At 44.2% G+C, this 25,498-nt stretch overlaps 1 protein-coding gene across 1 annotated transcript in view; it reads right to left on the reverse strand.

Moving 5' to 3' along the window:
• Positions 1 to 25,498, reverse strand: part of SVEP1 (sushi, von Willebrand factor type A, EGF and pentraxin domain containing 1) — a 470,252-nt gene that overhangs the window by 323,109 nt on the left and 121,645 nt on the right. Inside the window, exons 2-3 of the mRNA XM_088461305.1 lie at positions 23,017 to 23,272; positions 18,374 to 18,550 (exon numbers count right to left, since the gene is read on the reverse strand). Of these exons, the coding sequence (XP_088317431.1) occupies positions 18,374 to 18,550; positions 23,017 to 23,272 (433 nt within the window). The remainder of the gene's footprint in view (positions 1 to 18,373; positions 18,551 to 23,016; positions 23,273 to 25,498) is intronic.

The raw sequence follows: 25,498 nt of genomic DNA on the forward strand, positions 1-25,498 counted from the left end.
TAAACACATAAAACTTCCAGTCTAACCAGAAAAAAATATTATATAAAAGTAAAAGCTGTAGTACTAAGTCACAAATTATATATCAACATTAGTTCACCTGGAGAATAAAAAGCAAAAACATCTGGCACTCTTTACAGGGCAATAAAAAAAAAATCTGACAAACCGTTTCCACAGTACATATAATAAAAGGCATAGATGAACAGAAAACAATTCTCCCTCATATGGTGTCTGTCATGTTCTATTAGGAAAATGCAGACAGCATACAGTCAAAAGCCTAAGCAAACAGGGTTTACATGTTTTCTTGTTAAACTGCTTTATTTGTCTTTACAATGTCCTCCAGAATCATTCAGTGGAAATTTAGCACCACATTCTGCAAATTCCTTAATGTTTCACAAATTAAATTATTTTTTACACTAGGGAATGATAGAAAAGCAAAGTTGAAGCCAGAGTCAGAGTATTGTTAGATATGTTTGTTTCAATTCTTTTCATCTGTTTTATTTAAATCTTATCTAAAGGTACAAGCCAATGTTATACAACAACAAAAAAAACATTATTTGTACCCTTTACTTATATGGTGACAAGTGGAGTCATACAGAGAGACAATTACATTGAATGAATACACAACCATTTCAATAAAAAAGTATCAAAAAACAAACAAACATATTAGAGGACAGACTAAATATTGAAATAAAACAACTTTTGGCAAGTCGCTTAAACTCTGTCTTGCCTCAACTAATTCATAACGATCAGGTAGTTTTCATCCCTGGGCAACAGCCCCGAGACGAAACTAAATGGGTCATTAGTCTTATCCATGCCATTCCCGCAAGAGTCCTGCTCTCTTGCTTTCTCTGGACGCAGAGAAAGCATTTGACAGGATTAGTTGGCCATATATGTTTGAAACGCTCTGTCAATTTGGCTTTGAGGGTCCATTTCTTTAAGGTATCATTGCTTTATATTAGAGATGAGTGGGTCCGGTTCCCTGAGAACCAGACCCACCTGAACCAGTTCCGAGGCGAGAACCGAGTCCAGCTCGAGTTTTCCCGCCTGACTCAGATCTCAAAGCGAGGCAAAACGTCATCATCCCGCTGTCAGATTCTCGGGGCTGCTGTGTCCATCAAGAGCAGGGGCTTCTGTGTCCTTCCAGGGCCTTCTGTGTCCATCCAGGGGCAGTGGCTGCTGTGTCCATCCAGGAGTTGTTGTGTCCATCCAGGGGTGGTTGTGTCCATCTAGGGCAGAGGCTGTTGTGTCCATCCAGTGGCTGTTGTGTCCATGCAGGGGCTGCTGTGTCCATCCAGGGGTTGTTGTGTCCATCTAGGGCAGGGGCTGCTGTGTCCATCCAGGGGCTGCTGTGTCCATCTAGGAGTTTCTGTGTCCATCCAGGAGCAGGGGCTGCTGTGTCTAACCAGGGGTGATCTGTCCATTCAAGGGTGCCCAGTGTATAAAAAAATAAAAGCTAATAATAATAATGGAATTAATACAAAAATAATATATATTTTTTTGTGTTGTACCCCAGTGTAATAAATATATTTTTTTTTACTGTGACACGGCCTGTCAGACCGCAGTGTAATATTCATATACGTATTGTTTGTGACACTGTAAGTTGTAGCGCAGTGTATAATACATATTGTGACACTATAAGTGGAAAACTCGGTGTATTAGTAAAAAATATTGACACTGTTATTGGAAACGTAGTGTATTTGTAAAAATATTGTGATACTGTTAGTGGAAAACGCAGTGTATTCGTAAAAAATATTGACACTGTTAGTGGAAATGCAGTGTATTCATAAAAAATATTGTGACATTGTTAGTGGAAAATACAATGTACTCATAAAAAATATTGTGACACTGTTAGCGGAAAACGCAGTGTATTCGTAAAAATAATGTGACACTGTTAGTGGAAAGCGCAGTGTATGCATAAAAAATATGGTGACACTGTTAGTGGAAAACACAGTGCATTTGTAAAAAATATTGTGACACTGTAAATGGAAAACGCAGTGTATTCATAAAAAAATATTGTGACACTGTTAGTGGAAAGCGCAGTGTATTCGTAAAAAATATAGTGACACTGTTAGTGGAAAATGCAGTGTTTTCGTAAAAAACATTGTAACACTGTAAGTGGTAACCCAGTGTGTTATTATTTTCTTATTCATAAAAAATCTTGTGACACTAAGTGGAAACTTAACAATTTTACAATTTTAGTAGCACAAAGTTAGCAATAAAAAAATGCATCTTTTCACTTCTCTCCTCAATCATGAATAAATGATTAGTATACACGCCGACTACAAGACCACAACAAAATACTAAATAACGTGCATAATATATTTAAACATAATGACATCACAAACGCCTCAGCTGAGATTCACATAAAAATATTTTCATAAGGTGAAAATAAAGGATATGGTTTACAAAATTGAATAAAGCAGCTACAACTGTGTTCTCTGATATAGTGTTCCTACTACCTACCCATCGCCAGTGCCAGATTAATGTCAACTTGGGCCTGGAGCTGAAATTTATGAAGGGCCTATTGTGTGGTGCCGCAGGGGGTGTGACCAGCACCACAGGGTGTGATTAGGGATGTGAGGTGTGTGCAGAGGTGTAGCATGTGGCCAGGGCGCCTGGAGCACGTGTGTGCTAAGCCCTCCCCATATATGTATGTATGTAAGATAGGTATGTATGGGATGCCTTATGAAACATAAATGATCACATTGTGTATAAATAAGTCCATGTATGGGGTATGAGAGGAGGCCCCATGCTTGTCCTGTGTTATTGTAAAGAAAAATAATTTTTTAATTTAAAATAAATTCTCTTAATGCATCTCCTACTGTACACTGGGTGTCCTTTAATATTGTCATATATGGAAGATTAGGACATTGGGCATACACTATACTAGGCCTCAGAAATCATCCATCTAGTATCAGTAATAATGCCCTCCTCTCCTTCTCATGCCTTCTGGAAGTGAGGGGGATAAATAGGGAGATAGGGAATAAGCCACCAGTAACTTTCAACTAAAATTTAGGACATGGATGCAACAAATATTCATAGTTCTTTTGGCCATAATAAATCACATCCAATAATATAGTGAGCCCAATACAGACTGGTGGCTACATCCCATGTAATAGGTAACATTATGACATCACAGGCAGTGAGATGAGACCATGATGAGGACCTGTGGCCTCACTCTCAGATTAGTGAGGGATAGTGAGTGCGACACAGTGATATGAAAATGCTCGTAGTTTTTTGCTTCATTTGCCTATTCGGCATATTAGCGAAAGGTAAGTAACCATTAATTTATATGAATTTATTTTAGTAAAGGGGGGCTCTTTGCTTTCTATTTATGTAATTGTTAAAGTGGTGAAAACAAACTTTATAAAATTAGAGGGAGATTTAATAAAGCTTGGCGAGAGATAAAATTGCCGATAAATAGCACCAACCAATCAGCTCCTGTCACTTTGCAGTGATAAATTTCCCTGTGTATGATAAATGGTGCTCCAGCCAATCAGCTCCCAACTGTCAACTGTTAGAAAAATGACAGTTGGGAGCTGATTGGCTGGAGCAACATTTAGCATACACAGTGAAATTTATCACTCGTTTTGGTGATTAAATTAATTTATAAATGGGGCCATAGCCTGTAAAGTGACAGTTAGGAGCTGATTGGTTGGTGCTATTTATCTCCAATTTTATCACTCTCCAAGCTTTATTAAATCTCCCCATAATTTTATAAAGTTTGTTTTAGTAAAAAAAAAAAAAAGACTATTTAAGATATGTATTATACATAATGTTGATTATGGGCCTTAACTCAGTCTGAAAGCCAATTTGACATTGTTGTTGTCTCAGAACTTGACTTGAGACTGTGGGGGTGATTCAGCATAGGATGGCATTGCAAAGCTGCACGCAAGATATAGATATATGATGTATGCACGCAAGCAGCTTTGCAATTCTGGCCTTGCAGTTATGTTACTGCAGCAGGAGGCACCACGTCTCCTGCATGCATTAATGATCCGACCTGCGTCCACGGATGCAGCATCTGATCATCAGCGTATAGTACTCCCTGTCCAGCTGAGTGACCATGGGGTCACACAGCCTGGCTATCACAGATGAGGAAAAGAGGCCAGGAAATCTCTGTAAGCCGATGAAGATCCTGGCCTCTTCCCTCACCCCCAACGGCGACGACGCACCTCCATTTTGGGAAACAGAGGTCTTTGCAGGTCCCCCACCCTGCCCCCAAATGGCAGCAGGCTGTCAATCACTGACAGTCTGCTGCTGCTCTGTGTTTGCGAACACTCAGGGCCCGTACTGCATATGCGCAGTACAGGTCCGATGCTTGTGCAGATTAGATTTCGGAATCTGCACAGGCACCTGACCCATTCTGTGCATGTGTTGAACGGGTCTGTGGTCCCGCACGCAGACTGGCAGCAGACTGTTATTGATAGACAGTCTTCCACCGTTTGTGGATGGGGAGGGGGTGGTGATGGCCTCCATTTCTCGAAACGTAGGTGTGTCGCTGCCGTTAGGGGGGAGGGAAGAGACCAGGATCTCTGTCGGCTGATGGAGATTTTCCTGCCTCTTCCTCTCATCTGCGGTGGCCAGTTTGCGTGACCCCATGGGTCACCTTAGCCGGCCGATGGTCTGCAGATTATCCAATGCTGCGTTGGACAACGCAGCTCGGATAAGTAATGCACAGAAGGTGTGATGCCTCCTGCTGCATTATCATATCTGCAAGGATCACAATTGCAAAGCTGCCTGCGTGCATACACATATATCTATAGCCTGCATGCAGCTTAGCAATTGTGACTCTTGCTGAATCAGGCCCATAGACCCCCATATCTATGTGCCTCTGTTATTTGTATGCTTTATTTTAACAATTTCCTTTATTAAATAATGTAACTGAATGGCCAAATATGGGTTTCAGATAATGTTCAATTCAATATATTTTATTATCTGCAGACACAACCCCGGAAATTCCGGTGTATATGAAAATACATGGTGAGTTTTTATTTATCAAATACGTTTTTCCAATCTCTATAAAGAAAAAAATTGATTGCTGATTAAAATGATGTCATCACGTTGGCTGGTAGTGACAGCTGGTCTGACCCCTCCCACCAGTGTCAGTGACGTTACAGGAAAGAGTCAGAGGGCGGTGATAGAGAGAGAGACAGTATAGGGAGGGAGAAGAGGTGCGGAGAAAGTGTTGGGGTGGGGAAGAGAGAGAGAGAGGAAGGGGGAGTAAGAGAAAAAAATGCAATAAAAGTTAGACTACACTAGGCATTACAGCTAGTTTATTATATATAGCACTAAAACAGTTTCCAAAAATGTCTCACAACTTGTTCCAGGAAAATTAGCACTTAATGAACTTCATTTATCCCACATTTCTTATTTTATGTGTTATTGTGGTGGGCAGCACTATGATTGGCACAGTGGTAGGCATTGCTGTTGTGGCAGTTATGGAGATATCTGCTGCAGTTCCTCTTTCATACAGTACATACAGGTGATACTTAATACACATTTGTGTGTATCCCCTGAAAACTGGGATTTTCCGCAACCGTTTTTGATAAATAGGCCCCTCTGTGTGGTAGATGTTTTGTATGTTTGGGATTTGGTAGGGGTCTAGTCAGAAATCACTAACCTGATGCTGGACAATTCATGACTTAATAGTGTTTGTAATCATTTATTTTTCTTTGCAGAGAAGTATACCAGCCCGGAGTCATATGAGGCCTACCTCATGCAGGAGATGGGAGAGAATGGTAAGGCTATATTTGTTAGAGATGTTTTTCATATAAATAACACCGATAGTCCCTGGCTTGCATGGAAAAGACTTGTGCATGTAGATCATTTGAGTTATGTGGGTGTTATTTTCTTATTATGTCGCTATACATTTATGGCATTGTACACGGGATTGAGCGTGTGCAATGTATCACTGGGTCCTGGGTACACAGCTTTAGAGTGGAGTAACTCTGGTGTATAGTGACAGCTAGAGGATACTAAAGGAAGGGGTCTTCTCTTCTCCACTGGCCGGACCGCCTCTCCTTAGTTATGGCTCACGACCAGCTGCGGCATAGTGTAATGAGTCAGTGTGACTCAGTGTGACACATTTTGTTAGTACGGCTCTCTGATAATGCCACCAGCTGTGGGCCCTTTCATTGCTACGGACCCTGGCTACACCGCCGGTAGGTCTGACCCTGCATGGAGGTGACTGAGAGCTTCATAGCTCTCTGATGTATGGATAATACAATGTCCTATGTATCCCTGTCTTTCTGTTATCCCCACACCCTAAGAGACATAAATACTTATTCTGGTGTAATACTAATGTCATTTTCCTCATTAATAAGAACATATGTATATATTTCTGTTTCATTTTAAAGGACCTGGTATATTTCAACACATAAAAAAGTACCTGAAGACCTTGTGGCTCCTGGTAATTTAATTGCTCTATGTACTGTCCAATTGTACTGATAGAAAAGCCTCAATTATTGGTCTTAATGGCATAAATTACTGTATTTCTCTATTATAGTTAGTGAGGAGATGCAGTTTATAGACCGGGAGACTGAATGCCGCTGGTCTATATCCCGACAGGGGCTTAAGATAGGCGTCAAAATACGGGGCGTCCTTAGCATTAGCCGCAGGGGGGGGGAGGGTTGGGTTTAGGGAGTGTAGCAGGGTTAGGGTTAGGTTTTTTGGGGGGAGATTAGGGATAGGCACCCCTAGGGGAGAGGATTTGGGTTAGGCACCCCTGGCAGTAGGTTAGGGTGAGGCACCCCCCGGGAGGGTTAGGTTTAGGGTGTGGGAAGGGGGGTTAGGATTAGGCACCCCCAGGGAGGACTTAGGGTCAGGCACTCCTAAGGGAGGGTTAGAGTTAGGGGGGGAAGAGGGGAGGGTTAGGGAGAAGAGGGGAGGGTTAGGGTCCTTACCAACTGGCGTCGGGATCTCCACCTATTGGGCTTCTCCTGTCGGGATTTGAACCAGCGGCTAAACATAGTTAGTGAGATTGCTAGCATACAGTATAGTTAGTGAGAGTGCCGGCACACTGTATAGTTAGTGAGAGTGCGGGCACACTGTAGTTAGTGAGAGTGCCGGCACACAGTATGAGTAATGAGTTAGTGAGAGTGTCGGCATACAGTATAGTTAATGAGAGTGCCGGAATGCAGTATGGGTAATGACATTGCTGGCACACAGTATAGTTAGTGAGATTGGCGGCACGCTGTATAGTTAGTGAGAGTGCCGGCATGCTGTATAGTTAGTGAGAGTGTCGGCACAATGTATAGTTAGTGAGAGTGCCAGCATACAGTATGGGTAATGAGATTGCTGGCACACAGTATAGTTAGTGAGATTGGCGGCACGGTGTATAGTTAGTGAGAGTGCCGACATGCTGTATAGTTACTGAAAGTGCCGGCACGATGTATAGTTAATGAGAGTGCCAGCATACAGTATGGGTAATGAGATTTCTGGCACACTGTATAGTTAGTGAGAGTGCCGGCACGCTGTATAGTTAGTGAGAGTGCCGGCACGATGTATAGTTAGTGAGAGTGCCGGCACACAGTGTAGTTAGTGAGAGTGCTGGCATGTGGTATAGTTAGTGAGAGTGCCAGCATACAGTATGGGTAATGAGAGTGCCGGCACACAGTAAAGTTAATGAGAGTGCCGGCACGCTGTATAGTTAGTGAGAGTGCCGGCATGCTGTATAGTTAGTGAGCGTGCTGGCACACAGTATAGTTAGTGAGAGTGCCGGCACACTGTATAGTTAGTGAGAGTGCCAGCATACAGTATGGGTAATGAGATTGCTGGCACACAGTATAGTTAGTGAGAGTGCTGGCACGCTGTATAGTTAGTGAGAGTGCTGGCACGCTGTATAGTTAGTGAGAGTGCCGGCATGCTGTATAGTTAGTGAGCGTGCTGGCACACAGTATAGTTAGTGAGAGTGCCGGCACACTGTATAGTTAGTGAGAGTGCCAGCATACAGTATGGGTAATGAGATTGCTGGCACACAGTATAGTTAGTGAGAGTGCTGGCACGCTGTATAGTTAGTGAGAGTGCTGGCACGCTGTATAGTTAGTGAGAGTGCCGGCATGCTGTATAGTTAGTGAGAGTGCAGGCACGCTGTATAGTCAGAGAAATTGCTGGCACATGATAGTGAAGAAGGAAAAGGGATACATACACAGATGAATTCCCCTTGTGAATCCTCCTCACTCTCTGGCTAAATATAGTTTCCTTCTTATTCCTTCTCCTCTGCCAGGCATACAGCCCGGACATCTCTTGTGTATTCTGGCAGTTATATCAGCCAGACGGGCAAGGTACCATCATGTGCGGTCTGCATATCCTCCACATCATCCTCACCCACCTGCTGTTCTTCTAGGTGCAGCTTTGCTTATGACATCAGGTCTGTATAACATACTATATGAACTAGGGGTGAGCGGGTTCGGATTTCTGAAATCCGAACCCCCCCGAGCCCCCCCGATCCGAGTCCGATCCGAGTCAGGCTCGACTTTTCCCGCCTGACTCGCATCTGAAATCGAGGCAAAACGTCATCATCCCGCCATCCGAGTCTCGCGGGTTTTGGATCCTATATAAGGTACCCGCGTTGGCGCCATTTTCTCACTCAGCTGTGGACAGTGAAGAGGGAGGGTGGGAGTTAGGGCTGTGTAGTGTAGTGTAGTGTAGTGTAGTGCTGCTGTTGTCCACTACTTCAAAGTCCATAGGGGCTGGCTGTGTTGTGCTGTGCTGCTATTGTTAATAGGGGCTGTGTCCACTACTTCAAAGTCCATAGGGGCTGGCTGGACTGTGTTGTGCAGTCAGTTCTCCATAGGGGCTGTGTCCACTCCAAAGTCCTGTGCAGTGTCCCAGTCCTAAAGGGGTGCTGTAGTGTTGTCCAGGGGGTGCTCTGTCCATCAGGGGTGCTCCCCCCAAGTGCTAAAAAAATAATATATTTTCTGTGTTTGTGAATTGTGTGCGCAGTAGCCGCACGTGCATCAACAAAGTAGTGCCAAGCGTGCGCCTGTGTCATAAGTAAAGGGCCGGCTGGCTTGACCGTTAAAGGGTGCTGTAACCCCCGAAAGTACACTCCAGTCCAAACCAAAAAAAAAATTATTTTCTGTGTTTGTGAATTGTGTGCGCAGTAGCCGCACGTGCATCAACAAAGTAGTGCCAAGCGTGCGCCTGTGTCATAAGTAAAGGGCCGGCTGGCTTGACCGTTAAGGGTGCTGTAACCCCCGAAAGTACACTCCAGTCCAAACCAAAAAAAAAATTATTTTCTGTGTTTGTGAATTGTGTGCGCAGTAGCCGCACGTGCATCAACAAAGTAGTGCCAAGTGTGCGCCTGTGTCATAAGTAAAGGGCCGGCTGGCTTGACCGTTAAGGGTGCTGTAACCCCCAAAGTACACTCCAGTCCAAACCAAAAAAAAAATAATTTTCTGTGTTTGTGAATTGTGTGCGCAGTAGCCGCACGTGCATCAACAAAGTAGTGCCAAGCGTGCGCCTGTGTCAAAAGTAAAGGGCCGGCTGGCTTGACCGTTAAAGGGTGCTGTAACCCCCAAAGTACACTCCAGTCCAAACCAAAAAAAAAATTATTTTCTGTGTTTGTGAATTGTGTGCGCAGTAGCCGCACGTGCATCAACAAAGTAGTGCCAAGCATGCGCCTGTGTCATAAGTAAAGGGCCGGCTGGCTTGACTGTTAAGGGTGCTGTAACCCCTGAAAGTACACTCCAGTCCAAACCAAAAAAAAAATTATTTTCTGTGTTTGTGAATTGTGTGCGCAGTAGCCGCACGTGCATCAACAAAGTAGTGCCAAGCGTGCGCCTGTGTCATAAGTAAAGGGCCGGCTGGCTTGACCGCTAAAGGGTGCTGTAACCCCCAAAGTACACTACAGTCCAAACCAAAAAAAAAAATATTTTCTGTGTTTGTGAATTGTGTGCGCAGTAGCCGCACGTGCATCAACAAAGTAGTGCCAAGCGTGCGCCTGTGTCATAAGTAAAGGGCCGGCTGGCTTGACCGTTAAGGGTGCTGTAACCCCCGAAAGTACACTCCAGTCCAAACCAAAAAAAAATGTATTTTCTGTGTTTGTGAATTGTGTGCGCAGTAGCCGCACGTGCATCAACAAAGTAGTGCCAAGTGTGCGCCTGTGTCATAAGTAAAGGGCCGGCTGGCTTGACCGTTAAGGGTGCTGTAACCCCCAAAGTACACTCCAGTCCAAACCAAAAAAAAAATAATTTTCTGTGTTTGTGAATTGTGTGCGCAGTAGCCGCACGTGCATCAACAAAGTAGTGCCAAGCGTGCGCCTGTGTCAAAAGTAAAGGGCCGGCTGGCTTGACCGTTAAAGGGTGCTGTAACCCCCAAAGGACACTCCAGTCCAAACCAAAAAAAAAATTATTTTCTGTGTTTGTGAATTGTGTGCGCAGTAGCCGCACGTGCATCAACAAAGTAGTGCCAAGCATGCGCCTGTGTCATAAGTAAAGGGCCGGCTGGCTTGACTGTTAAGGGTGCTGTAACCCCTGAAAGTACACTCCAGTCCAAACCAAAAAAAAAATTATTTTCTGTGTTTGTGAATTGTGTGCGCAGTAGCCGCACGTGCATCAACAAAGTAGTGCCAAGCGTGCGCCTGTGTCATAAGTAAAGGGCCGGCTGGCTTGACCGCTAAAGGGTGCTATAACCCCCAAAGTACACTACAGTCCAAACCAAAAAAAAAATTATTTTCTGTGTTTGTGAATTGTGTGCGCAGTAGCCGCACGTGCATCAACAAAGTAGTGCCAAGCGTGCGCCTGTGTCATAAGTAAAGGGCCGGCTGGCTTGACCGTTAAGGGTGCTGTAACCCCCGAAAGTACACTCCAGTCCAAACCAAAAAAAAATGTATTTTCTGTGTTTGTGAATTGTGTGCGCAGTAGCCGCACGTGCATCAACAAAGTAGTGCCAAGTGTGCGCCTGTGTCATAAGTAAAGGGCCGGCTGGCTTGACCGTTAAGGGTGCTGTAACCCCCAAAGTACACTCCAGTCCAAACCAAAAAAAAAATAATTTTCTGTGTTTGTGAATTGTGTGCGCAGTAGCCGCACGTGCATCAACAAAGTAGTGCCAAGCGTGCGCCTGTGTCAAAAGTAAAGGGCCGGCTGGCTTGACCGTTAAAGGGTGCTGTAACCCCCAAAGGACACTCCAGTCCAAACCAAAAAAAAAATTATTTTCTGTGTTTGTGAATTGTGTGCGCAGTAGCCGCACGTGCATCAACAAAGTAGTGCCAAGCATGCGCCTGTGTCATAAGTAAAGGGCCGGCTGGCTTGACTGTTAAGGGTGCTGTAACCCCTGAAAGTACACTCCAGTCCAAACCAAAAAAAAAATTATTTTCTGTGTTTGTGAATTGTGTGCGCAGTAGCCGCACGTGCATCAACAAAGTAGTGCCAAGCGTGCGCCTGTGTCATAAGTAAAGGGCCGGCTGGCTTGACCGTTAAAGGGTGCTGTAACCCCCAAAGTACACTCCAGTCCAAACCAAAAAAAAAATTATTTTCTGTGTTTGTGAATTGTGTGCGCAGTAGCCGCACGTGCATCAACAAAGTAGTGCCAAGCGTGCGCCTGTGTCATAAGTAAAGGGCCGGCTGGCTTGACCGTTAAAGGGTGCTGTAACCCCCGAAAATACACTCCAGTCCAAACCAAAAAAAAATTTATTTTCTGTGTTTGTGAATTGTGTGCGCAGTAGCCGCACGTGCATCAACAAAGTAGTGCCAAGCGTGCGCCTGTGTCATAAGTAAAGGGCCGGCTGGCTTGACCGTTAAGGGTGCTGTAACTCCCGAAAGTACACTCCAGTCCAAACCAAAAAAAAAATTATTTTCTGTGTTTGTGAATTGTGTGCGCAGTAGCCGCACGTGCATCAACAAAGTAGTGCCAAGCGTGCGCCTGTGTCATAAGTAAAGGGCCGGCTGGCTTGACCGTTAAAGGGTGCTGTAACCCCCAAAGTACACTCCAGTCCAAACCAAAAAAATAATTATTTTCTGTGTTTGTGAATTGTGTGCGCAGTAGCCGCACGTGCATCAACAAAGTAGTGCCAAGCGTGCGCCTGTGTCATAAGTAAAGGGCCGGCTGGCTTGACCGTTAAAGGGTGCTGTAACCCCCAAAGTACACTCCAAACCAAAAAAAAAATATTTTCTGTGTTTGTGACTTGTGTGCACTGTGGCTGCACGTGCATCAACAAAGGAGCAGCGCCAAGCGTGCGCCTGTGTCCCATAAGTAAAGAGCCGGCTGGCTCATTTCTTAAAGGGGGGTGTAACCCACAAAGTGTACTACTCTCCAGCAAAAATAAAAAAATATTTTCTGTGTTTGTGTGCGCTTTAGCCGCACGTATATATCAATATAACATAAATGGAGGACCAAACTTTCTCCGATAAAAATAAAATAGGGAAAGATCAAGAACCACTTCCTCCTAGTGCTATTGCTGCTGCTTGGAGTTGTTCATCATCCCAGAGAGGAAGTAGGAACATCACTACTTTTACTAAACAATTGACCCTCCAACAGTCCCTAGCGATGAGGATGAAGTACGACAGCAGTCATCCTGAAGCAAAACGTATAACTGAGGCCTTGACTGCTATGTTGGTGTTAGACGTGCGTCCGGTATCCGCCATTAGTGCAGTGGGATTTAGACAATTGATGGAGGTAGTGTGTCCCCGGTTCCAAATCCCGTCTAGATTCCACCTGCATCCTCAAAGCAGCAGCGACAAGTGTGCGTCTGTCTGTTAAAGGGTGGTGACACCCTCAAAGTGTGCTACACAAACAATAAAAATATTGTTCTTTTTTTTTCGGTCTTTGTGAAATGTGTGGGCTGTAGCCGCACCTGCATCCTTAAAGCAGCAGCGACAAGCGTGCGTCTGTCTGTTAAAGGGTGGTAACACCCTCAAAGTGTGCTACACAAACAATTAAAATATTGTTCTTTTTTTTTCTGTCTTTGTGAAATGTGTGGGCTGTAGCCGCACCTGCATCCTTAAAGCAGCAGCGACAAGCGTGCGTCTGTCTGTTAAAGGGTGGTGACACCCTCAAAGTGTGCTACACAAACAATAAAAATATTGTTCTTTTTTTTTCTGTCTTTGTGAATTGTGTGGGCTGTAGCCGCACTTGCATCCTCAAAGCAGCAGCGACAAGCGTGCGTCTGTCTGTTAAAGGGTGGTGTAACCCTCAAAGTGCTCCAAAAAATAAAAAACTATTTTTTTATGTGTTTGTGACTTGTGTGCGATGTAGCCGCACGTGCATCAACATAGTAGCAGCGCCAAGCGTGCGCCTGTGTCATAAGTCAAGGGCTGGTTTGGACATCTGGTCCGGACTGAAGGACGTGACAACAATTTCTGACAAGTCTACTGTCACTGCATATGATACTGTCCTCAAAGCAGCAGTGACAAGCGTGCGTCTGTCTGTTAAAGGGTGGTGACACCCTCAAAGTGTGCTACACAAACAATAAAAATATTGTTCTTTTTTTTTCGGTCTTTGTGAAATGTGTGGGCTGTAGCCGCACCTGCATCCTTAAAGCAGCAGCGACAAGCATGCGTCTGTCTGTTAAAGGATGGTGACACCCTCAAAGTGTGCTACACAAACAATAAAAATATTGTTCTTTTTTTTCTGTCTTTGTGAATTGTGTGGGCTGTAGCCGCACTTGCATCCTCAAAGCAGCAGCGACAAGCGTGCGTCTGTCTGTTAAAGGGTGGTGTAACTCTCAAAGTGCTACAAAAAATAAAAAACTATTTTTTTAAAGTGTTTGTGACTTGTGTGTGATGTAGCCGCACTTGCATCCTCAAAGCAGCAGCGACAAGCATGCGTCTGTCTGTTAAAGGGTGGTGACACCCTCAAAGTGTGCTACACAAACAATAAAAATATTGTTCTTTTTTTTTCTGTCTTTGTGAATTGTGTGGGCTGTAGCCGCACTTGCATCCTCAAAGCAGCAGCGACAAGCGTGCGTCTGTCTGTTAAAGGGTGGGGTAACTCTCAAAGTGCTCCAAAAAATAAAAAACTATTTTTTTAATGTGTTTGTGACTTGTGTGCTATGTAGCCGCACTTGCATCCTCAAAGCAGCAGCGACAAGAGTGCGTCTGTCTGTTAAAGGATTACATCGGTGACAGCATCCAAGTAGGCATGTCAGACAGTCCGTACCTGTACTGGCAGGAAAAAGAAGCAATTTGGAGGTCCCTGTACAAACTGGCTCTATTTTACCTGAGTTGCCCCCCCTCCAGTGTGTACTCCGAAAGAGTGTTTAGTGCAGCCGGGAACCTTGTCAGCGAAAGGCGTAGGAGGTTGCTTCCACAAAATGTGGAGAAGATGATGTTCATAAAATGAATTATCAACTCTTCCAGGGAGACCAGCCTCCAGAACGTACAGAGGGACCTGTGGTTCCAGCAGGGATGAATTAATACTCTGTGAGGATGAGGATGTACACAACACTGAAGAGGGTGAGGAATCGGTGGATGAGGAGGATGAGGACGACATCTTGCCTCCGTAGAGCCAGTTTGTGCAGGGACAGATTAATTGCCAGCTTGTTTTGTGGGGGCCCAAACGAACCAATCATTTCAGCCACAGTTGTGTGGCAGACCCTGGCGCTGAAATGATTGGTTTGTTAAAGTGTGCATGTCCTGTTTATACAACATAAGGGTGGGTGGGAGGGCCCAAGGACAATTCCATCTTGCACCTCTTTTTTTTCTTTGCATTATGTACAGTTTGGGGCCTAGTTTTTCAAACTGCCATCCTGTCTGCCACTGCAGTTTCACGCCTAGATGGGTCACGTGTTTGTGCCGCCCACTCGTGTCGCTTAGCATAGTCATCCAGCTACCTCGGTGCAACCTTTTGGACATAAAAACACTATTGTGAGGTGTGAGGTGTTCAGAATAGACTGGAAATGAGTGGAAATTAAGGTTATTGAGGTTAATAATAGCATAGGAGCAGAAAAACCTACAAATTCTGTGATTTTAGCTGTTTTTATGCTTTTTTTCAAAAAAAATACAGATCCAAAACACAAAACCCAGAACCCAAAACACGGAAGGGTGGTTTTGGCAAAACCAATACAGATCCAAAACACGAAGAAAGATCCAGATCCAAAACCAAAACACGAAAAGTGGCCGGTGCACACCCCTAGTAAAATTACCTTCAGGCTGTAGGTGTAAGGTGTATATGAAACATAATGGAATTTCATTTCTGTACACAAACTTTGCTTGAGCCACAAAATTATTGAAAATATTATTTCAAATTACCTGCAGACTGAATGTTTAAGATGCATATAACACATAAATGCATTATGTGTGTATATTTGAGTCCCATTCCCAAGATATTTCATTATGCTTTGCAAATATTCCAAAATACGGAATATTCTGTTATCCAAAATACCGCTCGTCCCAAGCATTTGGATTTGGGAGAATAAACCTGTATGTATATATATATATATATATATATATATAGATATATATATATAGATATATATATATAGATATATATAGATATATATAAGGTAATGAATGAACAGCGGCACTCAGAGACTGTCAGAGAGGTATTAATGTAATCCTTCACAGCACCAACGTTTCAGAGCTGACACGCCTCTTTGTCAAGGTAGATAGTCAAAGGGGCGTGTAAGCCCCGAAACGTTGGTGCTGTGAAGGATCACATTAAAACCTCTCTGACAGTCTCCGAGTGCCGCTGTTCATTCATTACATTATCCTACTACACTGTCAGCACAGGAGCAGGTTTTCCAGTTTGTTTAGCAGAGTGCCGGTCGATTGTGCCTCTCTCTCTCTCTCTATATATATATATATATATATATATATATATATATATATATATTATGAATAGAGTATACTATATATTAACTATATATATATATATATTATGGATAGAGTATACTATATATTAAATATATATATATATTATATATAGATATATAGATATATATACCTATACCTATATGTACCTAATGGGTCATGTTGGTGGGTAGGTATAATATATATATATATATATATATATATATATTTGTTAAATTCTGTTGCCATACATTTATGCTATCAGAAAAAAACAGTCAGACGGCAGGACTGACACCTCACCTCAGTTAGGACTCAGATCAGACACCCTGCCGCTGCCGGGCCGCCTTCAAAAGCCGCTGTTTGCTGAGAGTGTGTGTGGCTGTGATGCTGGATCCGGCGGGATACTTCTGGGCGCGCTGGTTGCGGGCGGCATCTTAGTGATGTCACGCAGTGACGTCACGCGGCGCAGAGGCGGCACAGACTCACTGCATTAGTGGTGCAGGGAAGGCTAATTAAGCCTTCTACTGCGCCAATTGTGATCTACTGCGCAGAGCGCCAGCTTGTGATCTTCCGGCGCAGCAGCAAAGGCAGGGGGAGGAGGGTGGTTGTGGCCGTGGTTGAGGGGGCGTGACCTTGGACTGGTAGGCTAATGAAGCAGGAAAAATTTTTCCTGTCTGTAACGGCCCACACAGCAGATGCTACTGTGGGCCTATTCTGGTGGTGGGCCTGGAGCTGTAGTTACATCAGCCCCATTATTAATCCGGCCCTGCCCATCGACCCTCTACCTGAATTTCACTAATTAAACTAACCTAACCAACCCCCCTAACCCTAACCATCCTTAGGGGTGCCTAACCCTAACCTCCCCCCAAGTGCCTAACCCTAACCTCCCCCCTCTTAGTGCCTAACCCTCACCCCCCTTCCCTGCTGCCTAACCCTAAGTCCTCCCGGGGGTGCCTAACCCTAACCCTCCCTCCTCCTAGCCTAACCCTAACCCTCCTGGGGAGTGGCCTAACCCTAATTCCCCCCCTGGTGCCCTAAACCTAACCCTCCCCCCCGCGCGGCTGTCCGCTCATGGTGCCCGGCATCCCTTCGATCGGGATGCCGGGCGCCTGTCTCCCGGCATCGGGAAAATGACAGGCATCTAGATTTTAGACGCCTGTCATTTAACCCTAGGTGGGATAGAGGATTCAGGAAGCCGGCGGTCGGGATTGCAGCCGCCGGCTTCTTAAACGTATCCCACTCATTTCATCCAATAGCCAACTTCACCTGTACCATTTAGTTCAATGTACATGCAGGTTTAAACTTTTCTCCAACCCTTCACCTCTCACTTTTCTCTGGCACAACCCATTGTTTACTTCTGGACTATCTGCTTCTATCCCTGCACCTTGGATTGCTAGAGGTATCAGGTTTGTGGCAGACATTGTGGAAAATGGCAGCTGTATCAGTCTGGGTGACTTACAGACTAAGTTTTCTTTCCCAGATGAAAATGTTTTTACCAATCTCCAGCGAAAAGCACTTTGTTATATCCATGCACTGTTCAGTACATTTTCAGTCTATGACCTCATTGGAACGTCTATGCCTGATTAACTCACTCATGAAAGGTATGATTTCATCTTTATCTGTCCTGTTACTGCATTCTACCGAATCCCCCCATTTCAAAATACGAGTTGCAATTGGAAATTGATCTCGGGATTTCCCAGGAGGAGGACTACTGATCCATAATCTGGGAAAGGATCTCTAAATCGTCTATCTCTACACAAAACAAAGAAAAAGCCTATAAGGTTTATTTCTGTTGATATATGGTACCCGCCAGATTAAATAAAATATTCTGGTGTACATCTCTGCTCTGCTGGAGAGGTTGTGGAGAGATGGGCACCTTCATTCATATCTGGTGGTAATGCCCAAAGACGGCAGTTTTCTGGGATGCAGTGGTGGCCCTATTGTGTAAGGTAACTAATTTAATGATTGTTAAGGATCCATGGTCCTTTTATCTGGGGCTCCCTATAGCATCTTTGGATAAATTAATATATAGATTAGTCTCCCAGATCCTTAATGCAGCTCAATGCCATATAACTTCTCATTGGAAGTATTTTGATCCTCCCTCTCTTAAAACAGTTATTAACAAGATCTGGCATATAGCAACTATGGAAAAGATAACAGCTTATCTTAATTTTTTTTTCTTGCATTTTTATTTTATTTCTGTCTTTGCATTTATTTCTCATTGTTTATGTGCTTGTATTGTTAAATTTAAAATAAATGATCTTACAAAAATAAAGCAATCTTTGCGATGTTAGGACTTCTGGGTTTATGACCCAGGAGCCTACTGCACATGCGTGGCCGTCAGCCAGCACATACGCTAGCATGGGGGGTCCCTGGGAGGGATCCTATCGGGGGCTAGCTCCAGAAAGTTTAGCTTTCCAGAGCTTGATACATACCGTCAATGCCGTCAAACCTCAGAAAACTGTTGTTTTTGTAGGTTTGAGCGCGTTTCAATGTTAGTACATCTTGCCCAAAGAGTGATAATAAGATGGAAGAATGATTATTGCTGATACATCCACCTCAGTTGAAAGCACTAAAATAAATTTGATTGTCAAAGAAAATGTTTATTCAATTTTAAAAGACCAAGAAGCTGTAGCCATTACCTGTACATTCATACTGCAGCCCTTTCCCAAAGTGTCCTTTCTCACAGATGCATTCATATTGGCCGGTGTGAGTGCCGCACTTGCAGCTTGCCATAACATCACAGCAGTCTTTCCCGGCCTCACAAAGATAAGAGCAATGAGAAATGTCCTCTTGAATGTAACTCCCAGAGGGTAGATCTGTGAACACAGGAGTAAAAAAGAAACAATTACATTATATTCTTTTCACAGTTCAGCATAATTAGATATGGAGATCTCTGATCTGCGACCTTCTATCTAGTGAGCAAGGTACAGAATGTGAAAGTGAGATATTAAAAAGAAGAACATTTAATTTAGTATCAGAAAAACATAAATTCATTGGATAGTATTTAAATTCTATTGAAAGTGTTACATAGATGAAAAAAATCAGTGTGATTGTAAAGTACAAGTTCTAAAACACACTTGTCCTAAAACACCTAGGGCCAAATGTAATAGGTAGTCTGTTTTGGTAAATTGCGAGTTTGGTGCTAAACTCGCAATTTTTCACAACTCTCCAATGTAATAGGAGTTACTAAAACTCTCCATTCTCAAACTCGCATCCAGATGTTTTCACATTGAAAACAATCAACTCGCCCAATGTAATAAGAGTGTCTGTTTTAGACTCGCAAAAAAAAGTTTACAAAAAGTCCCCAAATAATAGACCTGCTTCAGGCTAGCGAGTACATCCTGAGCAGGTCAGATTAACACAGAAACATGCACATATCCATGAGATATGTACATGTTTCTGTGTGTACTTATGTTAAATGTTTTTAAATAAAAAAAAATTACGTGCACCCCCTCCCCAAAAGCATAACCAGCCCCGGGCTTTATAAAGCCTGTTCTGTTTCTAAAAATACAGGGGCCAAAATGCGTAGGGGGCCCCTGTATATTAGGAACCAGCACAGGGCATTGTTGAGCTGGTTCTGGAAAATCAGGGGACAAAACGAGTAGGGGTTCCCTGAAAATTCCAGAACCAGCACCGAACTCTTTCTAGTGGGGGGATAATGTCGCGACATTGTATCATTGATGTAACCACAAGATTAACCTCAATTAATCTTGCAGCTACGATGTAGCGGTTCCCACCATAGACTTCAATGGGGATTTCTCACCATAGAAGGCTATGGGACACACAGGCTGGCCGCATTCAGCTAATCAGGGAGCTGCTCCGACGGAGATGCTCCCTGATTGGCTGGTGGCCCCTTCACTGACGGGGCACACGTGTGCCCCGGTCATTTACGCGGAGCAAAGGTATGTGTACACACATACCTTTGCTCAGTCCAGCATGGATCAGGTTTTTTGGCGTTTTTTAATTTTAACCCCTGGATTGCCTACTTGGACAAGTGGACGTGATCTACGCATAGGGGAGGTGAGTATGGATTTTTTTTTTCAGGTACACCCCTATGGATTACTTCGGATACTAGGTGAGTATGTGTGAGTGTGAGTGTGAGTGTGCATGTATGTTTTAATAAAATTTTACATTGAAGGTGTATGTTTGTTTATTTACGTATTTCTTTAGTTGTGGAACTACAAGTGCAAGCAGGCCCGTAATGCCCCGCATGCTGGTATTTGTGGTTCTCCAAATACCAGCATGCAGGGGAGGCTTACTGGTACTTGTGGTTCTACAACTAAAGACAATATGGAATATTTATTTTTACACTTTACACTAACACTATCAACCCGGCACCCACGGGCATAGGGTGCCGGGGATAGCCCCGGGCTATCAGTCTAGGCCTGGGGTGCCCTGGAGAGGGGGACCCCTTTATTGGGGGGGTCCTCAACTCCCTAGGGATCCCCAGCCTGGACTGACTAGCGGTCAGGAATAATGCTTTGGCCGGGGAAACCGGTGAAAGGTTTTCCCTGGCTGTGGCATTATCCCCCCGCTAGAAAGAGTTCGGTGCTGGTTCTGGAATTTTCAGGGGACCCCTACTCGTTTTGTCCCCTGATTTTCCAGAACCAGGACCAGCTCAACAAAGCCCTGTGCTGGTTCATAATATACAGGGGCCCCCTACGCATTTTGGCCCCTGTATTTTTAGAACCAGAATAGGCTTTATAAAGCCCGGGGCTGGTTATGCTTATGGGGAGGGGGTGCACGTTTTTTTTTTAAACACACACAGAAGCCATCACGGATCTCACTGATCTGTGATGGCTTCTCTAAAAATCGCACCTTTTAATGCTACTCGCATTAAAAGGTGTCAGTTTACATAGTCCTAAACTCGCCTAAACTCGCAAATGCAGTAGCCTCGAGCTGAAAAGTTCGCAGGCTATTGAATTTGCGAGTTTCAGTACAAACTCGCACTTTTTAAAAGTGCGAGAAAGTGCGAGTTTGTACTGTTAAAACAGACTACCTATTACATTTGGCCCCTAGCGTTTATACTCTATATGGCACAAGATGCATGGTGCGACCTCGAGCTGCCCCACGGATCGCTAGTTTCAGACTTTCGCATAGTAGTAGTGTAGTGAGGGCATAGAATTTGTACGTTTCTCGCAATTGCGGCAATGTAAATTCGCACAGTGTTGCATGGCGGGACGCATGGTGTGGCTTGGTCATATCAGTCCAGTCTCTTGACTTTCTTCTCTGATTAGCATCCTTATTGTACTGGTATAGCACGCAAATCCTCTAGCGATGTATAGGGTACAAATACTAAGTCCTTTTATTCATTAGCAGCGCGAGTAAAAAATACTGAGTGACAGGACGTAAGGAGCGACTTAGTTGCATTTTTACAAACATACATACACATATATACACACATATACACACATACACATATATACACACATACACGTACAGTATATACATATACACATACGGTATAAACACACATATATAAACACAAACACTTTCTTCTTGTACTTGCACCAGTGGCTGGCTGGCAACTTTTAGCCTGGGGGGCAAATGCATGCAAGCGGCCCTGGCAAGTATAGATGGCACCCTGCCATCCGACCCTCTAAAGCAGTTATGTGGGGCCCCTCCGGCCAAATGTTTCTTTTTGAACCTATTACAGGTCAGAGAGGTATTCTGCTTTATGTGTAATAGTGAAATCACATCCTGCCCTGCTTTTGCTCACATGCTAGGGGGTGACATGACAAGGGGGAATGCTCATTATGGGAGATGACAGGGCTTATATATGAGTTTTTTTCTGTTATTGACGCTTTGTTTCACACAAAAAAAAAATCACTGGCCCAGTGATCGCGCTGAGCAACAAAATATGTGAGTTCCAGGGACCCTCCACTTAAAAAAAATAAAATAGGGTCCTACCTGACCATTTCTTGGTCCCATCATAATTTATGTTTTAGCGCTCCCAATATACCCCTCAGACCTCCCCATATGACACCACACATCCCCACATGCCCCTAGAATGCCCAGCTGACACCCCCAATAGCATGGTAGTGTCTACTTTCCCTTCACAGAGAGGAACCTGTCGTCATCAGCTACTGTCCAACGTCATACCCTACCATCCAAGTGGGCATAGAGGGGGAATATAACCTTGTGGCGAGCCCAAAGCATAGCGAGCGGACAAGTTTCTTCTTTAGGTGGCCTTTATGGGAATGGAACTGCACTTCCGCCCTCACTCACATCACTTCCAGGTCCCTAGTGCGAAGGGGAAATAAGCTCTACCCAATAGTATCAGTTTTATACCTAGAGGTCAGACTGCTGATGTGCACAGTGCTGCACAGTACTATGATGTGCCCAGTGCAGCCAAGTACTATAGTGTGCCCAGTGCTGAATCTTACCTGCTGTCAGTGTGGACCCAGCAGGATGAAACGTCCCTCTCCCTTTAGAGGCAGCGCAGCAGCAGCAGTTAATCAATCTGGGGAAGGCATGGGCAGCAAGACTAATGACAAACTCCCTCAACAAGCCCCTTCCCCCTTTTCCACTCTCCAGCCCCATGGGTTCCTGGGAAAGGAATCCTGGCTCCCTATTGGTAAATAGCGGACATCATTCATAGCCTGCTATGGGGGCAGCCATTTTCTTTTAGCCCCTGCTGGATTACTTTACACATATTACAGCACAGAGCTGCCCTGGCTCCCTATTGGTAAATAGCGGACATCTTTCATAGCCTGCTATGGGGGCAGCCATTTTCTTTTAGCCCCTCCTGGATTACTTTACACATATTACAGCACAGAGCTGCCCTGAATCACTAAAATTGTGCCGGCCTGGGGGGCAGATGGCACTCTGCCCAACCCGCCCCTGGCTGGAGTGTTGCCAGTGAATGCAGGGGGACAATGTGTGTCTGGGTGCTGCTGGGGTGTTGGCAGAAAATGCATGGGTAGGAAAGTGTATGTGTGGGTGCTGCTAGGGTGTTTGTAGTGAATGCAGGGAGGAGGGTGTGTGGCTGGCTACTGCTGGAGAGTTGGCAGTGAAAGCAGGGAGAGGGTTGTGAGAGCGTGTGTCTGGGTGTCTGGGGAAAGGGGGAGGAGAAGAGGGTGTGTGTCTGCTGCTGCTGGGCTGTTGGAAGTGAATGTGATTTAGTGACTGGCGTGTTGATAGTAAATGCGAGTCAGGGGGGCACCAATAACTATTTCGCCTCCGGGCTCCTGGTATGAACTTACCCCTGGGCCCATAAAAAGCCACATTAATTATGCAGTAGATTCTAACTGTATTCTGAAACAATTCTGAAACAAAATACCTTCATGTAGTGCACGTCGTGCTAGTGCCTCAAACTCGGCAAAGCTATGTAGCAGATAGCAGTGCTCTTCCTTTGGCTGTGATGCCATGTCATGTAGCTCTCGGATGTTGCCCTGCCATATTCCAACTGTAAAGATCTCGACTCCAAGGTCTCGTAGACTAGCTGCAACAGGTCTTGGGTCACCACCGTTTGAATAGCCATCCGTAATGAGAAAGATGACCTTTGTGGAATCACCACGTGAGTGTTTGAGTATTTGCTGAAAAGTACAAAAAGACAAAAAATTAAAGTATTAAAGTAATCAATGAAAATGGATGTAGAAAGCCCTGGTATAATTATGGCAATTGGCCAAACTAACACACACAGACATATACTGTGTACATATGTATATACAGTATATATATATATATATATATATATATGCACATATAACAACACCTCAGATGTGTCTGTCCAAAACTAAAGGGTCTATTAATCATCACCCCTTAATTTCTACAAAAGTAGGCGAAAATTAAGGGTGTGCGAGTGCAGGTGATGGAGTGGGCCGCAGTGGGGGAAGGGGGGGGGCGGGCTAAGCATATTAGATGTGATGAATCGGGAAGAGGGGTCGGGTGGCGAGTGCTGTACTAAGCACTAGCAGTGGCAGAGACACAGCCAGCCCCATAGGGCTCCGGAGAAGCAGGGGAATTATTTCACACTTACGAAAAAGAGCAGCTTTCAGGAAGTGATACTTTAGAAAGAAGTTAATGATGAATGGCCCCTTTTTGAACTAAAAACTTGTGGCGAGTTTAAAACTAAATTATCACTCGTGATATTTTATCATAATGAATAGACCCCTAATAGTTTGACGACTGCTACATATAACTGATTTCAGGGGTGACACAAAATTTTCATATACTATTTACATCTGGACATCTGAGAATGCCACCTCACACTCCTCTTCAATCTCTTCACCATTATACCACGCAAAGGAGAAAAGGATTGTGGGAAGCATAACAAGAGAGTTTGTATTAGATAGTTTTGTAATTCATTACAGAAATAGATACATTTGAGATGCTGAACAACAATGATGTGCAGTAAGGTCAGTGGCTGGGGAGGCACACATAGAGATGGGTCTGAGTGCTTGGAGACTGTCTAACCCCCTATTCACTGTAACTGTCCCCTCACTACACTAAGCTTCAGTGTCCATTGGTTCTCCTACTTGCATCACTGTATCTTCTCTTGTTGCTGCTGACTGAGCTCCATCTCTAAACACTGCAGTGCACTTCCTGGTCACATGACACATCCAAGGTCCATCAGTGCTCTAGGCACGCCCCCCATACTCAGAAGAACAAAATAACATTAAAAATGTGGAGACTTAAGTATGTATAAATAATTTAATGTATAAATATGTAAAAATAATTCAATACAGTTTTAGGAGGGTGATATGGTTAAAAAAACATACATGTTTTAGCATATATTAAACAGATTATATATATATATATATATATATATATATACTGAATATGTTAAAAGAATATACTATATACATTTAATATGTTTACTATATGTTAAAATATGTATGTATTTGATAATCATACCACCCTCCTAAAAATTTATTGAATTATTTTTACTTATATATTCCCCCTGTCAGGCAACCTCCCCATCCCCCACCCCTTTTCCCTGCAGGCTGCAGCAGTTTACTTACAGAAGTCACTCACAATGAGAGCCTGACACAAAGCACACTACTGCTGACAGCCGCTGCCAGAGTCAATACCTGCCGCTTGCCAAGTAAGTGCCAGTGCACCACTGAATGTGTAATACTCCTCATTGCCTGGCATGGGGAAGAGAGCTGGCTGGCAGGCATGCAACGTGACGTCATTGGGTCACATCAAGCGCACACATAGGTTAAAGAAGACACTGGGAGACAGAGCAACTGTGCCCATGATTAACCCGGTCAGTAATCAGTAACCAATGTGTGGAGGGCTGGAGCGCTGGTGATCTTCTGTTTTTTTCTGTGTTTCTGTGTGTTAGCTGTGTGGCTAATGTTGATATGTTGTATTCTATTTTGTATTAAAACATTGGTTAGAAATCGTAGACACTGATGGAATACAGATACAGCAGAAAGGACCAGCAGTTAGATTTATTGAAGTGTAGAAGTGTAGCAGTATGTTTGTACAGCCATACTCACAGTTACAAACACACAGTAGTCCTGGATGGAGCAGAGCTTGAGAGGAGCATACAGAGGACCATCCGGTAATGTATGAAGGTAGCAGAGCTGGGATACACAGGTATAACTCAGATATATGTAGGATATATATCAGGATCACTGGAGCTAAGTACTTGATCAAAACACTGTGGCAAGATGGTGCCGTGCATGCACAGAAGACCAAACGGCTGCCATCTTTGTAAAGGAGAATGCAGGGGGGCGTTGCCAGCATAGGGGGGCAGCTGGACAGCATACCCAGCATTTGTGGGTGGAACGGGAAGGCGTGGCTATGTGGTT

The sequence above is a fragment of the Taudactylus pleione genome, unplaced genomic scaffold (assembly GCF_031769625.1).
Source record: "Taudactylus pleione unplaced genomic scaffold, aTauple2 ptg001032l, whole genome shotgun sequence".
Classification (NCBI taxonomy): domain Eukaryota; kingdom Metazoa; phylum Chordata; class Amphibia; order Anura; family Myobatrachidae; genus Taudactylus; species Taudactylus pleione.